Genomic DNA, 18801 nt, shown 5'->3' on the forward strand with positions numbered 1-18801 from the left:
TGACATATTTAGCATATGGTATTGCATTTGGTAGCTACACAGTAAAGTCACATATAAGCAGCTTACAACGTAGAACCTTCCATGGGGAATTAGGGCTGTCACACAATTCAACACATTATCTACACAGTTAGAGATATATGCATATACAGTAAAACAATTATGTTTGAAATAACTATCCAAACTGTTTTATAAATGCATTATAACACATTTAACCTATAAAAACATTAATACCACCTCCAACAGATGGTTTGTACAGAGAGTATTGCCAAATTACATACGGGTTGCTGCTGTCCTTTCAACCAGTGTTTTGTTTGTCATCGTTCCATGATATACCATAGGCTTTGGCCTGGTCTCAGCAGCCATTGTTTCACTGGCATGGTGGCCACAAGCCCCTTATCGCTTCCCATTTGCCTCCTGTTTTATTTATAATATATTTGAATAGATGTGTCTTCCTCATAACCGCCAGAGAGAGAGATATTGCATTTCTGTGCTTGTGTAAAATTCCCCTTGTCCTATGCACTATTCTTCTTGGAATTCTGAGGGTATAGGGGCACTATAAAAGCTGCATATACTGTGGGACAGAGTCCTGCAGCGGGTCTGGTCCCCGTGGATTACCCATAAAAACCTGCGGTGCCCTGCGGGTTACAGGTAGAAGTTTCGGGAGCGGGTATAGACGCGGGTCGGCGGTTCTCCGGGTTTGCGGGTCAGGTCACGGGTCTTCTCAATAGCGAGTTTTACTCCTTTTTTTCTGATCATGCCTACTTCTAATGATGTCATTTCCAGTTTACAATGACAGCACTTCCTGTTTTTCTGATCGCGCTTACTTCTAATGATGTCACTTCTGGTTTACAATGACAGCACTTCCTGTTTCTTGATGGTCAGCGGGTTGCCGATAAGGTATTTGCGGGTCGGGTATCGGGTCCAAGCGGTTAAGTGTGCCGGTCACGGTTCGAGTTTTACAAATTGGTTCTGCGCATGACTCTACTATGGGATGTTTCTTCCACTACACATAGCCACTCACCCCCAATATTGTCTAATAGCCCCGGCAGGCGGCCGAGAGAAATACCCAAAACTGCCTATGCTACTTTCCATTGAGTTCTGATCACCGCATTGCTTGGGAATATTTGATTAAAATACATGTATGGGACCTGTCATCCAGAATGCTCTGAACCTGGGGGTTTCTGGATAATGGATCTTTCTGCAGTTTGGATCTTCATACCTTCCTTAAGTCTCCTAGGAAATCATGTAAACATGAAATAAAAGCAATAGGCTGACGTTGCCTCCAATAAGGTTTAATTATATCTTACAGTAGTTGGGATCAATTACAAGCTACTGTTTTATTATTACACACAAATAGGAAATTATTTATAAAAATTTGGATAAAATGGCGTCTATGGGAGACGGTCATTCCATAATTTGAAGCTTTCTGGATAATGGGTTTCCTGATAACGGATCCCATACCTGTATTGGAATCTCTTCCCTAAATCTCTTTATACATACAAAGAAAATCCACTGTTTTCCGATTTCTTATTCGGCTGTATTTTCTCCCTGTATTATTTTCTGCTTGTCATTGTCTGCTTTCCCCCATCCTGGCTCTCCAGTGTCTGCGATCGTCACTCATCTATATTGTGTTGTCCCTGTATGGTCTTAATGTGTCCTTGTAGTGCTGATGTGAAAAGCTGAAATAGCATCAGTCAATTAGTCGCTCTCGTTTCTGGGAAAAGCCATTGATTTTTTTTTTTGCTTAAGTGCTCCTTTACTTTGTGTATCACACGATGCAGTATTATTGCTGCTTGAAAATGAGCATCTAACTCTCCTAATGCAATAGAGGAAGAAATGCAATTTGTGGCTTTGATATTCAGATATTTTGTTTTCTACATACATGATACAGATTACCAATGCCCCTTGTCCTGCTGTTTATTTAGTGTACAGTAAAGCCATATACTGTCAGTTTGGCAAGGTAGACAGATAAGCAGATCTGTGCCTAATTTCACCACTAGTGATGCGTGGACTCGATGCCCACAGGTTGGGCGGGTTCAGGCTGATTTTTGGGAGTCCATGGAGGATGCAAGTCACACTGGGGTACAATACTGTAGTGTGTGTGTTTTCTCAGATATAGCTTTTTGTGACTAACGGCTGATCTGCGGGCTGCAGATCTTACAATGGAAACATCTTGTGGTTTATGGTTTTGCGGGTTAGGGTCCGGTGCAGGTTGAGTTTTTCCTGACCCACATATATTGCCCAAATCAACATACTAATATGCTTCTCATCCTACAGGATTTGCAAAAGCTGCTGATTCCTGCCCGATTGGCCAATCAGTCGGGCAGGACAAAAAGCTATTGACTTGTCACGTATAGCCACCATAACCATCTGACAATGATAACATTTGGGACATCCACCTACACTCATTCTACCCTTGGATGCTATCACATTCTGATATAAAAGCAGCCAATATGGTCTTGTTTATACAAGTCACAGGCGCCATGTTATTAACTGCACAATTCATTTCTCTGGCATCATTACAGACATTCCTTGCTCCCATTACTTTCACTGTATTGTTCCTTTAAAAGAAGATGATGCCCAGCAGGGCAAATGCTGTTTCTCCTGCAGAAGACAATCAGAACAATTAAGCAAAGAACCATACATTTGGTGGAATAAAATAAGCAGCAGTGGCAAGTTATAGCCACAGGCATCGGGGTTATTACACAAGGCTACCAATTACGTCACAGTATTAGTCTATGACATCATATGCATTTATAGGCCTTGTTGAGGGGTCCTAGTGTATAGGGACTAAATGCTTTGCTACCGATTACATCACAGTATTAGTCTATGACATCATATGCTTTTACAGGCCTTGTTGAGGGGGCCTAGAGTATAAGAACTAAATGCTTTGCTGCTGATACATCACAGTATTAGTCCATGACATCATATGCTTTAAAGGCCTTGTTGAGGGGACGTAGTGTATAGGGACTAAATGCCTAGCTAAACCTGTGTGCTATTTTCCCCTTAAAAATGTGGATTCTATGTGGCGGTTTTCCTTCTTTGGTTGTGGTTGAAAGCCGCCTTGCAAGAAGTCCTATTCTGAGGGAGGGTAGGGGTAAGCAGACGACACAGGTTTCTGATAGAATAGGTCCTCCATTCCTGGACAAGGGCTCCTCTGCTGCCCGTTTGCACCAAACAAATTTAGTTACATCACTATGAAAAGAAAATCCTATTGGAGCATTTCATTCTATGCTAAGGACTGGTTTTGCTTCCTCTGCTATACATTACATTTCATGGCTGCCGTCGTTTCACAGATTGGCCAACTAAATGATGGCTTAATTGCTGACAGACGTGCACCGGAGTAACGTGATATTTTGCCTCGTTGGTAATTGATACTAATTTGCAGTGTAGAATTATTGACCAACAAGTAGAGTCATTGATTGCAATAGTCCCTGGTAGCCTTGAGGAGCACAGTCAAGCTGATATAAGTCAATGGACGAGGCACCTATCTCACATTGAAGTTATCACTGTGTTTGGAGGTTTTCACCAGAAAATTCAACTTTTTCTGGGTTTTTGAGATAAAACCCGAAAAAATCTAATGATTCGGGGGGAGAAAAGCCCAACAAATTCAAACAAATCTGGAAAAAGACCGAAAAATTTGAGTAATTTAGGTTTTCACTTGAATTTATTGAGTTTTTCTGCGATCCGATTAAATTAAGTTATTTCATTAATAAATAAGCTAAAATCGGGCATGGGAGTTGGTTGTGTTTTTTTTAGATAAAACACGAGATCAATTTGGATTTTAGTAAATAATCCCTCCATTACTGTGCTCCTCAAGGCTACCAATGACTATACTTGAGAATCTAGCAAATGCTTTTCTGTGGAAAGTTGTCGGTATCAAAGCATTTGCTGCATTCTCCGAACTGATTTTACACCTCTGTTCTGTACTACTTTCATTGGCTTAGTTGATTTTCAGAACTAACCAAGATGACGTTGTTGTGTCTCGTGCAGATCCAAGTGAGCTGAAGCTGATGAGAGTTTAGGGGAGGTCACAATGACGGCCGTCGCAACAGACTACGACAACATCGACATACAACAGCAGTACACCGATGTCAACAATCGCTGGGATGATGAGTGGGACAATGAGAACAGCTCTGCCCGCCTGTTTGAGAGATCCCGCATCAAGGCCTTAGCAGGTATGTTGTCTCCTCTTGCCTACTACCTATCATGATGCAATCAATTTAATTAGTTTCTTTTGTTACTTTTCTATCTTTATACACCTAGATATTGATATACTCCTCTAGCATTTTTAAGGAGCAGCTTATAATGTAGGAGGTTTATAGACTTATCCATGGTTATAAACTCTGGTGCACCCGCCACATCAGACAGCCCCAAATACTCATGGCACCTAAGCTGAATTAAAGGAGAACTCAACCCCCCACTAATAAAAACCCCTACCTAGAACCCTACATAGTCCCCCCTCCCTGCTCCCCCCCACATAGGTGATAACACCTATAATACTTTACTCGCCTATAGGTGCAGAGTAAGCGCAGCTGAGCTCATGGGCACCATCTTCCAGCTCTTTTGTATTCTTCGGGTTCTCTTCCCTTACGCAATTTTACATCACTTTTGCGAACCGGAAGACTGCACATGCGCCAATACGGAGCTCATTTCCCAAAGAGATCCGAAGACCCGGGAAATGGTGTCCATGAGCTCTACTGTGCTTACTCTGCACCTATAGGTGAGTAAAGGATTAGGGTCACTTAAAGGTGTTATCACCTATGTGGAGGGGGGAGCAGGGAGCGGGACTATGTAGGGTACTGGGTAGGAGTTTTTTTTATTAGTGGGGGGTTGAGTTGTCCTTTGAACCCTAAACTTAGTGAATTGACTCTACAACCCCATCTAAAGGAAAAATAAAGCTTTTTTCAGACCTCCTTGTGGTGCTTCCTGCAGACTCGTGCGTTGTCCCCCTCACCTGAGGCGTTTCGCTGATCCTAGAGGTTCAGCAGTTCTGGGGTTCAGAATGGAAATGCTGTTATGTTATAGCCAGCTTATAGCCATTTGATATTGGCATTAAAGGAACAGTAACACCAGATCAGATAATAACAATGAATCAGTGAGTGCTTCACTTTTCACCCAGTTAAGCATTTTTTTTGTGGCAGGTATGCAGTAATCAGTTGTGGGCTCAGGCTTCTAATCTACTATAAAGTCTGCAGTGTTTGTCTAGAGATCATACAATAAGTGTTACACTGTGACTTTAACTTCAGCACACATATGGCCAGTAAAATCCAACCACAAAGTACATATGATTTCAGTGCATTGTCAAGGTCATTTCTGCCATCTGTAGGTCTGCTAATTAGCACCCTTCAATTACTGCTCTAAAGTCCTTCAGCTGATAGTGTTGCCCCAGTGGCACATTGGTTGCTATTGGTTAACCATGCGTTGATAAACGTCTGTTTCGCTATACATATTTAGACCTTTGGACCACGTATCTCAAGGCTGAAAAAAGTGATTCTTTTTTTCAAGTGAAACTTAGAATTTGATATTGTGAAAGCAAGTGCAGCAAGGACGGTTTACTGCCCTGGGAACAACACCAGCTGTAGGAAAATTCATTTCTAAGTGTTTAAACGTGTAGTTCACCTTTGATTGACATTGATATTCTGAGACTATTTGCAATTGGTCTTTATTTTGAATTTGCTGTAGTTTTTACATTATGCATCCTTCTGTTCAGCAGCTCTCCAGTTTAAAATTTCAGCAGCTACCTGGTTGCTAGGGTCCATTTTACCCTGGTATTTAGGCAGTGATTTGAATGACAGACTGGAAGATGAATAGCACAGGGCCTGAACAGAAAGCACTGTGATAATGGAAATAAGACTGTAGCCTTGTAGCGCAAAGGTTTGTGACTGCTGGTGTTAAAGGATAAGTAAACCTTTAAAATAAGGGAATGTAAAATTGATCAGGGGGCTATTTTAAGCACTTTTGCAATTGACATTCATTATTTATTTTCTTTTTTTCCCAAGATCTTAGGGGATACATGTACTGTTAATGTAAATGAATTTTATTACAGCATCGCCACCTGCTGGTCAGTTTCTGACAGGTCTGACCACCGCATAGTCAAGGAAGTTGTCAGGAGAAAGAAAGAGGCTGCTCTGATGTTATTCTGCTTAGGAAAAAAAATAGAGAAATCTCTCAAATCTTTCCTAAGCAGAAGAACATCAGAGCAGCCTCTTAGACCTTTGGTGTATTTGTTAGCTCAAACGCAAGATGATCAGCCAGATTTGGTTCAATATATTGTAGAACCAACTTGGCAAATAGCCCCTTGTTTGCTGTATGTGCCAAAACACCCTAATTCAGTCTGTTGTAAAGTTATGGTTTCTCAATAGATCAACAGGACAGAATACTAAAAGGGATGAGTCCAAAAAAGATGGATGAGTAACAAAAAAGAGAGGACCCCCCCATGTATTTCTTTTGCTAGGTGAAGGCTAATAGACTAGTGCAAGTTTTCAGCCCTGTTTGTATACCTGGGCCACCCCAGATGTACCCAAAATAAATGGAGCTGTACAACTAGGAACTGCATCATGTCACAGGCTACATTAACATAATAAATTGAGAACCTTTTGAATCTCTGAAGTCTTAATCTTCTATATTGGAGAGAGGAGCTGACGGCCCTAGTAGGAGTATGAAGATAAAAGGAGAGGGGCCATAAGAAAAGCATTAGTCTTGTGTTAGTTGCTCAGGCTGAGATCATATCATGCTCCCTATGCCTCAAAGCTACATGTGAAGAGATGGGAGAGTCTGTAAATGATTTTCCAGGTCCCATGGTGCTGCTCCTGCATTCCTGACCTTGCTGCACAATCACTCCGTGCTGAGCCACACCAACTCCAAATTCCTTGCCTTCAACTTCACATCAGGGTTTTTTTTTTTTTACATTTGCCAAGGTTGCCTGTAGATTTAAACCATGTGCAGTATATAACTTGCAGGGTTTTACTATTTACATCAGGCGATCAAATGCCTGATGTATCCAAAGGGAAAGTAGAGCTAACTATGACTTTCAGTGAGCTGGGTTCCCAAGCACAGGGACAATAATATAATAACTTCAGCAAAATCAGGTCTGGACCGAGAATCAAAATAGGTCCTGGCATTTCAGGTACCCAGAGGCCCCAACAGGCCACACAGATGCCAAAACAGCCCCCACCAGCCCAGCCCCTAGTGAGCACAATAATATATTATAGCATTGGCATATTAGTACAGGGTGCATTTTGGACTGAAAGTGTCAGTTGAAGTGTTGCTGAAATCCACTAATTTTGAGCACAGACAGGCAGATGCAATTCCTGTCAGTACTCACATTGGGACATGGGGAGAATTAAAGCCGATTGGTGTTTTCTCTGCCGGTAGAGAAAAAAATGACCCGCTGTGTGTTACATGAGCATACCTCCCAACTGTCTAGTGATGTGCGGGTCGGGTTTTACCCGACCCGCACCCGACCCTAACCACCCTCCCTCAGCCCGCGGCGTCTATAAAATTAGAAGCCGGCACTGCAACGTGGTGGGCGGGTGGCCACCACCCGCAAAGAGGAGTACAAGGTCAGCCAGAACCCGCCCCACTCGCGGGTAAACCTGTGGGTATTGGGCCGGCCTGCACATCAACTGTCCTGTTTTTCGAAGGGCAGGCCCAGTTTCGAAAGGTCAACCTGCAGTCCCAGATTGTTACTGAAATGTCCAGAGTTCTCTTTGATCTCCTGCACTGAACAGCCAGAAAAAGATACAGTGTTTCTAACTTAATTGGCTTTTGGCAGATAACCACCAGGTGCACTTAGATACTTTTGTAACAATTTAAGATTAGCAAAGAAACAATTGTAGCAATTTAAGATAAGCTAGTCTCTTGGGGAAACTGTGACATGCAGTTTAAAGAGCAATTCACCTTCAGTAGCAAAACTGTAATAACACATAAAAACCACAGAAATGTTTTTAAACTTTTAAATCTTTTTGCCCCTCCTTTTATTTCCAAAATGTCAGGAGGTATGCATCGCATATTTTTGCTGGGAAAAGTTTCATATTTTCGATTTTGCTCATTCTTAAAGATCACTAATATTTAAGAAAGTTTCAGTTTGACGTATCTGCCCTTTATTTTCCCTTCAGCCTTTAACACTATCCCTCTGTGTATGTGTCCAGTAGCTCGTGTGCTTGGGGAACATGGAACTAGGGGGGCAGTAGGGTGAAGCAGACTGTGAGACCCAAAGCAAATAATGTGATATTTTCCCCTTCTGTTCTGTTTTCAAACTGATGACCGCTCCCAATGAACACATTCGATTTATAGCCGGCCCAATGACTTCTGGCAGTTTATCCAGTAAGGAATGAGCTTTAGAATTTAGTAGTGCAAATTCTGTGTTTTTAACTTGTGAACTCGACAGCCAAGATTTATACTTTTTAAAGATAACATTTTCTAAACCCTGTGTAAATGAAATAAAAGGAAGTTACATGCTGGTTTATTAACTGGTTATATTGGTGTTATACAACACTTTTTATTACCCCCAGTAAGTAGGGCAAGTGATGAGATGGTTTCACTTTAGCAGGGTAAATAAAGAACCGTTTATTTTATATCATCACCCCCCTCCCTGTAAAGTTACACTGTTGTAACAAGTCCCCGGGGGTTTCTTATTCAAATGGTACTGGGGCCCAGTGGATTGAACTGTTTCCATTCAGTGCTCGGGTCCTGAGTTCGATTCTGGCCTGGACATAATCTGCAAGATGTTTGTATTCTGTACTCACGTATCGGTACTCGGGTTTCCCTCCACACCCCAAAAACATACAAGCAGATTGATTGGCTAATGATGAGATTGACCTTGGGTGTGTGAAGGCAATCGTGAACTTAGATAAATTCCACTGGGGCTGGGCCTGATCACAATGAAAAACAACCCCTGCCTTTTTATCTTCTGCTTTTTACATTCTTCAATGTTGGAACATGATGGGAGTTGCAGTCCAGCTATTGTTTGTAATTCACTGGGCTATAAAATAATTTATTTTTCAGTTATACGGCAGTCTTCCAATTATGTCTGACGGATTGTGGCAGTTGCTTTCATGCAAAAGTTGAACTGATTACTTCCTCAACATTGGCTCCATCTATGCTGAGATGATCTAGAAATAGGTGGCATTTAGCAATCGACCCTCACTGTCAGATCCCATGCTCTTCATGAGTTTGTATAGCTGCCAGGCCAATATCCGGGTGGGGTTATTATGAGGATGATTCTACTGACTTACCTCTCACAACTAAACCAAGCTCAAGTCCCTAGTCTCCATGAAGTCTTACCTTAAACTAGTGATTAGTAACCTATGGAATATGGGCTCAGCATTGTATTCCCATGTTGTTTGGCGCCTGAATATAGAGATGTAGCAGAGACCTTTCGAGTGAATTCAGTATATTTATACTTTTGTTTGTTTTATATACAGTATGTATCCATTTATTTCAGTTGTATTAATTTTAGAGAAATATAATTTTTTGTTTGCCTGGAGATCTAACAGTCCCCCCAGCGCGTGTTGCTTCTGAAGGGGTCTAATGTCTATTTCTGCTGCTTCCTCTCTGTGCTCATCTCATTATTCAAGTCTTTCCTCCATTCGTCATTCCCAGAGTCGCCAACATTCCCTAGAGATAAACAGGATGCCTTTGTGACCACTCCCGAGCCACATTCTGCGCCCCATTGCTTTGTCTCAAGAGACATCCCCCCTCATTTGTCTCCTGGGATGAGATTGCAAGGATGCGGCTGGAATTCTCTTGGATTATTTTTAGCCATCTAATTTGGTTAAGGTTTTGTCCATCAGAACAAGGAATCCTTAAAGGACCAGTAACATAATTTTTTTTTTTCAAATTCGTTAGTATAGAACGAAAAAAAACACAATAGCTTATTCATTTCCCTTTGCCATTAGGGTTACAGTCACCCATTATTTGGAGGGGTTTCTGTTAAAGGACCAGTAACATAATTTTATTTGTTCGTATAGAATGAAAAAAACAAAACAAAGACAAATTAAACTTTTAAATCGCCAAGTCTTTATTAAGAAATAACTTACTGAAACTCCGCTTGCACTCCTCTTCAGAAAAGGCGACAAGACGACGATTCATCATGCGACGCTCTGCCCTTTTCAAAACATAAAACAGTGACTTTTGATAATGTTTTTTTCTGTAATATGTAGCAAGAGAGCTACTAAAACACATTTGAACATTATTATTATTATTATTATTATTAAGTATATTTACATATTCCACAGCACATGTACAGTAGACTGGTTTATAAATCTAACTGTGAAACAAAAATACAACCAATAACCATTAGAGGTACAGAGGGCCCTGCTCAATAGAGCTTAGAAGCTAAACGGAATGTAATACATTATTTTGTAGTCATTAATTATAGGAGAAGAGCCACTGACCATTTTCAAAGCAATATGGATAAAGGGGTTTCCAGAAAACCTAATAAATATGGAAGTATTATAATAATATACAATTATAATAATTAATAAAATGAGCTTACATAGTGGTTGCTCCTTTAAGAAGAAGAGACATCTTGTCCTTAGAATCTAGTTCAACAGTGGGCAAATTGGCATAATACACTAAAATACTGATTTGCCAACTGAAGATCTGGGATATGGGTCATTTTAAGTCATAATTGCCCCTAGCTATATTGTGTGATCACAAAGAGGTCTAAAGTGTTGAATGCTACTGCATGGTACACAGACACCCAATAACCACAAGACCTTGTCTAGTGCCACGTGTAAGTATGTGGAGTGCCCACCAAGGATCCTGATCTATGGCTTGGTCTTCGTGTAGACACAGTGACTATGGAAGCTAACTAGTTGGCTCAGCTGGTTTCTTACAGTAAGCGAAAGCATAGATTTTGAGAAAACTAATCTTAGCAAAGGATACCGGGCCGGAGGGATGCTTTTGAATAATAAACGAGTGCGCGGTGCTCATGAGTGCATGAGTGAACGAGGTCAGAAGAGAAGGACATGTGAAGGTTTCATTCGATACAGGAGGGAAACATAAAACCAGCATAACTACATTAGCAGATGTCTGTCTCCGTACATTTAATCAGTTTAGCATCCTCTGGGTTATTGCATCTGGAGCTGGGACCCTGCCATTGACTCAGCCCCACATATATAAATGGGGAATTTATGGTTTAGCTCCCATCACTGATCATGTATGGAAAAGGACTTTCTAGTATTGTATAAAAGATTTGACAAATTTGAATAAGCAAAGACGGGCAAAGGAAAACTGACAATATGTCTAATTACTCTGCTGCAATGAACACTACAGCATCAGGCAGGTGTTGGATCAAGCCATGAATGCTATTTTTTTCTTTGCGGTTTATATAGACAAGCTGCTGTGTAGCCATGGGGGCAGCCATTCAAGCACAGGATACACAGTAGATAACAGATAAGTACTACTATAGTTTATATTATCAAGCTGCTGTGTAGCCATGGGGGCAGCCATTCAAGCACAGGATACACAGTAGATAACAGATAAGTACTACTATAGTTTATATAAACAAGCTGCTGTGTAGCCATGGGGGCAGCCATTCAAGCAAAGGATACACAGTAGATAACAGATAAGTACTACTATAGTTTATATAAACAAGCTGCTGTGTAGCCACGGGGGCAGCCATTCAAGCACAGGATACACAGTAGATAACAGATAAGTACTACTATAGTTTATATAAACAAGCTGCTGTGTAGCCATGAGGGCAGCCATTCAAGCACAGGATACACAGTAGATAACATAAACACAGAGAGGTTGAATAGCAAGGTGAACATGACACTCTATAAAGACTTAGAAAGTTACATAACATATGTGAAGACCATGGGTTCTACCTTTTGGCTATGTCAACCCAAAATGGTCCCTTCCATAATCATTCATAATAATGCCAGATAGCTGAAGACTGCATTAAACTTTTTTGAAGTACAGGGGCTGCCTATGTTATTCGGTGCCCAGATCAGGGAAACATCTGCCTGTTTGACGAGCATCTGCATTATATTGTGTGTTCTTCGTGAGATCCAGGCCATTGCTTTCCATTCTGTTGACATGCATAGATCTGACAGTGGCTATAACATTACTTTATTCTACAGCAGTTGAAATGCTATACAGGTGTTTGAACCTGATATCAGCTCATGTGAAACATGACTCCCAGCATGCCTTATAAAGTAGTAATCATTCCCGCAAGTACCTGATCTCTCCCGTGTTGTGGGAAAAGGATAGGGGGAGCTTAAAAGACACCAGCGTTAAAGAATATGCTCATAAACTCACTTTTTTAAGTTCTAGCAGCCTGGGCAAAGCATTGTGTGCAGGGATTAGCCTGGGATTGCAGAACGGGAGCAACTACTTTATTTTAGGCACACTGCCAGGACTGCATGCCATTATCTCTCTCCCTGGCATCAACTTATGATTTCTGCCTACGGTCCAGGCCTAGGCATCAATATGTATTTCTTTGAGCAATAATTTCCCTTCTCCATTCATGTCCGTGGGCAATAAGCTGGGTAGTGGGGTGTATTAAGTGCTAGGTAAGCATGAAACGCGTATGGCTCCATGTGGGGTGTTTTTGATATTTTAATATGATCTAATAAACAACATTTTTTACTCAAACAGCATGCATTTAGAATCATTTTTCTGAATAAAGTGGGGTGTCTTCTAGAAGGGCTGCTGATTAAAACATTGAGTGCTATAGTTTGGGATGGGCGAATTCTTTCTTTTGCCCTCAGACATATTCTTAGTGGGCCCTATCTCTTCTATCCATATATCTGTAATTCAGTTAAAACTATAATTTTTTTATCATGTTATTATGGCAAGGGCGTGTAGCGAAGAGCCTGTGGGAAAATGACAGGAGGTTTTTGCATTCCTGAGGTCATCAATTTGTAATTAGTTGAGGCCACATCATTTGCTGCTGGAAACAAGCGATGTATTCAGTGCTTGATAATAACAAGAAGATGTAGCTGCAGGGATCTGTGCACATGAAACCCTTGTGATTCAGTCAGACATACCAGCGTTAATATGGCATTTGGTAGGTTGTAAAGTTATATGTTTCTCTTTGCGTGCCAGAAAAAAAAGGGAAACTGGACTTGGAGAAGGAACAGGGAACACTGAATTGGACTGCATTGTCATGGTCCTTTTATAAGGAGTTGTCACTTCTTTATATTGATCATTTAGGACATTTCCTCATATATGTTTGAGTAAAATCATTTTATTATGGTTATGTACTTTTCAACCCTTCCATTGCATAAATGCCTCTTTCCTGAGCTGCATCAAACATACAGTTTGCATACAAATACTAACAACTAGTTAAATTCTTGTAAAAGTATTCTAATGGTTCAGCAGAGCCACCATATAATAAGTAAGACTGACTCAGGCTTGGTTTATAGGCTATACAGTATATGGTCAAAAGTATCTAGGAACTTGCTTGTCCAACATCTCATTCCCAAAGCAAGTGGGTTCATTTGAATTTGGTCCTCCCTTTGCTGCTTCAACAGCCTCTCCTTTCCTGGAAGGCTTTTTACTAGAAATTGCAAGATTGTTGGTGGGATTTGCTTCCATTCAGCCACAAGAGCATTATTGAGAAAACGTGTTGAGCTCAGGACTCAGTTGACCCTTCAAATCTTAGCTAACCCATCTGTACTGACCTCTCTTTGTGCACAGGGGCATTATTGGGTTGCAACAGGAAAGAACCTTCCCTAAACGGCTGCCTCAACGCAGGAAGTATAGAAATGTTAAGAATGTCATTGTATGCTGTATCCTGAACATTTGCTTTTGGTGGAACCAGAGGTCTTAGCTAGACCAGACCAACTTATTAGCATTATGCAATTAATCAGGTATCTGTAGCATTGCTACAGTATATGATATTATTTGACCAACACACCCAAATAATTTTTTGATCACCCATGAATATCTTGTAAATTATATCCTTAAAAACGGTGACTAGTGATGTAATCAGTTATAAATTGTGAGAAGTACGTGTCGGACTGGGCCAGCACAGATCCGACCTTTTTGTGGAAGCCACTACCTAACCCCTAGCGCTGCAGAAAGTAAATGAAGGTAGGCGTGGGGGCCAGAGGGGGGTCCGGGTTGCGTCTCGCGGAGGGTGGCCAGAGAGTGCTTTGCGTCTAGGGTGTGGGGGCCCGAGGCAACAGCCCTAGTGGGCCCTGGGCCCCCCAGTCCGACGCTGTGAGTAGTGATTTTATTAAACTCATTAAAACTTTTGTATTATAATAAATAAAGTACCTCTTGTTGAAAAATATGAAGATATTAGAAGTAACCTCAGAGTTGCATGACCTGTATAAAAGCCTTCAGCCTTGTGCTTTTATATGGTCATGGAACTCCTCGGTGACTTATAATATCCTTATATTTTACAATAGGGGGTACTTTATTCACTATATCTACTATTGCACAGTCAGGGAACTATGGAGGCATCATGCACACTGTAGTCTTTCAGGCAACCTAGTCAGCGTTTACTCCTCATATCAAGTCGGTTCATTCTGAAGGAAAAAAAAAGAACATTTCTCAATGTCAATGTGTATTTCTCATATCAGGAACAAATGATATGAATATGATGTAACCAAGTTGCATAAAACCTGTGCGCAAATGGCAGCACTGTGTGATACTGTTGACACATCTCTTGGTCTTATCTGATGTGTTCCAAAGCTGCAGCATCTTGAACGAAGACTTCAGAAAGGTCAGTTGAAAAGAAAAGACCTGGGAGGACTGGTATTTCACATGAAATTGCATTCAAATTGAAATAGAACCTCGTGCAACATCAGTACTTGTATCTGAATGGACACCCTGTTTGTGAACTGTTCCCCCGTGTCATCCAAATCGTTACACATCATGGAGCAATAATGCCCTTTTACTGTCTCAGCTGCTTTTTGTAATCCCAGAGAAGAGGCTGCTAATAAGGCAATGTGCCGCTTAATGCCAACTATTTCATTATGAACCCACTGTGCCCAATTGCACTCTTATATACAGCACATCAAACGAGGCAGTGAAATCCTCATCTTGTCTGATAGCTGATTTACTATGGATGTTATCTGATAAAGGGTACGGCATTCATACAAAAGGCCAGTCTACTTTCAAGAAAAGATTTTATTTTTGTAAGAAAAAAAAAAACATATTGTTGACTTGGTAAACTATGAGGGTCATCAAGTACTAGTGAGGTGACCTCTATTTCGGCCACCAAAATCAAACTGGTGGCGGTGAAAAGTTTAGATGTAATCTTTAGATTGTAAACTCCAGTGCTTCTCTTTAAATCCTGTATGGGCCTGTGTTAGTGTAGTTTCTATATCTTCTAATGGGTTCATACCTTATAAATAAACCTAAATAATCTCTCTAATTAGCTTTTTTTTTTTTTTTTTAAATAGTAATAAAGTTTCATCCACACAGGCCTGGGTCCACTTGACTCCTCTTATATATTATGCTATTGCTTTATTTTCTTGCTCTTTTCAAGCGTATAAAGTAATTTGGAGACTGTAGAAAAGTTGTAATGTATACTATACCTTAATTAGAAGCATTTCCTTGCATACTAATTAATTAATGCCCTTGTGTAGTTGTATCCAGTTAATTAGACCAGTGTTTAACTGCTGCAGTAGAACCTCAATTTTAGATCCCCTGATTGTAAGTTTTCCCTCATTTTACATTGTGGCCCCACCTATATATTATGCATAATACATTTCCCTGATTTTTACATTTTCCTGGATTTTACACCATTTTTTTTTCTGGTCTCCTGAAAAACGTAAAATGGGGGTTCCACTGTATAATGTCAACTTGTTTCCATTATTAACCATATTTTGAGCTTTAAACAAACGAGAGAGGGTTCTTTTAAACCTCTTAGTACAGTGGAATGGTTTGTCGTATGTAGTGCCAAGATGCCTGAGAAGCAGTTGTGTACAATTTGGCTTGACAGGTCAGAAACCAGTGCAGTTTGTATTTGACTTTTAATCAAGGTACCCTCTTTTTTTGTGAGTAACCCGTGGGTACCCGACCCGCTGCAGGAGTCTAGTGCAGACCTCTCTGCCTGTTGAGTCAGCTCCGTGCACACAAAAAAAAGTAGTTGCCGATAATTCTACTGTCTGTATTTGTTAAATTTTTGCTAGTTTCCTGTGTGGAATAAAAAACTTGTAAATCATTTACTAAATGAATTCGGGCTGCAGATCAGTTGAACATGTACACCAGCTGTACTGCTATGTGCCCCATGTGAAAGCAACACACAATCTTATTGTAGGGATTTGAGTGCTACTTTCAACGGTCATGGTTAGCGGCTGTGTAGGATCCTGTTTTATCACAGATGCTATTTCCTTCCCTTAAGCCCCCAGTGCACACACAGTTGCAGGTGTGAAGGAAATCGTCAGAACCCCCAGTTTCACATCAGTCACTGTGTATCCCCAATGTGAGGCAACATAGTTACAGTTCTTTCAGAATTTTCCTTAGGCCATTTAGCACTGACTATGCAGGAGAATGGCTACACCCAAAGGGCTGGGGAATATTTCAGTTTTCCATATGTTCAGACTTTATTTCCACAGCGCACACATTTCATTAGGAATCTTTTTGACTTTCCATCACTCATGGGGGTATATTTGTAATTTTGATGAATATTGATAAAATTTTAGGTTTGGGAAAACTTACTCTGTTGCCAGTGGCCATCTGCATGGGTTAGTAGAAGGCATCAGAAAAAGGAATTTTCTCAGCTTCACAGACTGCGACTGTTAGAGTCCTGCGCGGGTCCATTTTTTGGAACCCGTACTCGACCTGTACCGGCAACCTGCATTCTTACCCGATTGGACCAGCTACCCGACCCGCAAGTACCTTATCCGCAACCCGGACCCGCGACCCACTGACCATCAAGAATTCGGAAGTGTGGTCATTGTAAACCGGACGTGACATCATCGGAAGGAGGAATGATTGGGAAAAAAAAGAGTAAAACAGGAAGTGCTGTCATTGTAAACCGGAAGTGGCGTCATCAGAAGTAGGCGTGATCAGGAAAAAGGAGTAACAATCGCTATTGAGAAGACCCGCGGCCCGACTTGCAAACCCGCAGAACCGACAACCCACGTCTAAACCCGCACTCGGAACTTCCACCCGCAACTCGCAGGGTATCACAGATATTTGCGGGTAACGCGCGGCTACCCGACCCGCTACAGGACTCTAGCGACTGTACTTCTGTACACTAGAGTGCAAGTACAAAGTACATAAAAAGGTAAAGAATTGCACTTGTACTTGGGTTTATACAGGCTCTTTAATGCTTGTTTCTTGCACCAAAATGCAACATGTGCCCACTTTGCTGTATTGAATGCATAGTTCAATGTGCAGGGATGCAAAGGGGGATTGAGATCTTCCTAGAGTAGGGATTCTTTCCAGGCTCCCTTTACATTATTGACCTGCACACCCAGTTGACTTGCACCTAAGCAATCAAAAGCTAGCACAGTCTCACTGGTGTGGTTGTCAAGGTCCTTGTGGTCAAGATAGGATGGTATGAAAAGGTGCGTTTCAAGTGAGTACTGGAAGGCCTGGAGGTTCTAGGAGTATTAAATGGGACAGGAGTTGAGGTGGGGTGTTAGAAGATGGGTGCAGAACTTAAAAAGTCCTGTATGTGAAAGAGTGAAGAGTAAAGAAGCAGGTTATGTACAGATTAAAGGTTATGTGTGGGGGGTGATTAGGTATGGTGGCACAACACTATTTCATTTGCATGATTTACCAGTGCAGATAATTTTTGGGAAATTAACATTGCATTATCCCTCAGTATAGAGGCTGAAAGGAGAACTAAACCCCAAAAATGAATGTGGCTAAAAATGCCATATTTTATATAATGAATTTATTGCACAAGCCTAAAGTTTTAGCTTCTCAAAAGCAGCAATGATCCAGGACTTCAAACTTATCACAGGGGGGTCACCATCTTGGAAAGTGTCTGCGACACTCACATGCTCAGTGGGCTCTGAGCAGCTGTTGAGAAGCTAAGCTTAGGGGTCATCACAAATTATAAAGCAGAAAATCTGTAATATGTCTTTAATATAAGCTGATGGTACAGGGCTGATTATTACATTCTGATGCTAATTGCGCTGGTTTCTGTGCTGTCATGTAGTAATTATCTGTATTAATTACTAATCAGCCTTATATTGAGACATTTCTATTCTATGTGTACTGTATATTGTGAGTGGGTCCCTAAGCTCAGTAAGTGACAGCAGCACAGAGCATGTGCAGTGAATCAGCAGAAAAGAAGATGGGGAGCTACTGGGGCATCTTTGGAGACACAGATCTTTACTGCTAAAGGGCTGTGGTTGCCTTGGGCTGGTACAGAAGCCCACACATAATGTGCAACATTTCTAGCTATTTCTTTAGTTAAGCTTTAATTAGTTAAGCTTTAATTCTCCTTTAAAGGAAAACTATACCCCCAAAATGAACACTTAAGCAACAGATAGTTTATATCAAATTGAATGACATATTAAAGAATCTTACCAAACTGGAATATATATTTACATAAATATTGCCCTTTTACATCTCTTGCCTTGAACCACCATTTCGTGACTCTATCTGTGCTGCCTCAGAGATCACCTGACCAGAAATACTACAACACTAACTGTAACAGGAAGAAGTGTGGAAGCAAAAGGCAGAACTCTGTCTGTTAATTGGCTCATGTGACCTTACATGTGGTCTGTATGTGAGTACAGTGAATCCTACGATCCCAGGGGGCGGCCCTTATTTTTTAAAATGGCAATTTTCTATTTATGATTACCCAATGGCATATAATACTAAAAAAGTATATTATTATGATAATGGTTCATTTACATGAAGCAGAGTTTT

The 18801-nt window shown here is 40.9% G+C and overlaps 1 protein-coding gene across 2 annotated transcripts in view; it reads left to right on the forward strand.

The window, feature by feature from the left end:
* The window catches only part of sptbn1.S (spectrin, beta, non-erythrocytic 1 S homeolog), a 121631-nt gene that overhangs the window by 24049 nt on the left and 78781 nt on the right, over nt 1-18801 (forward strand). For both annotated transcript variants that reach the window (XM_041564324.1, XM_041564325.1), the window contains exon 2: nt 3994-4178. In XM_041564324.1, coding sequence (XP_041420258.1) covers nt 4037-4178 — 142 coding nt within the window. In that variant the 5' untranslated portion in view covers nt 3994-4036. The remainder of the gene's footprint in view (nt 1-3993; nt 4179-18801) is intronic.

The sequence above is a fragment of the Xenopus laevis genome, chromosome 5S (genome assembly GCF_017654675.1).
Source record: "Xenopus laevis strain J_2021 chromosome 5S, Xenopus_laevis_v10.1, whole genome shotgun sequence".
Classification (NCBI taxonomy): domain Eukaryota; kingdom Metazoa; phylum Chordata; class Amphibia; order Anura; family Pipidae; genus Xenopus; species Xenopus laevis.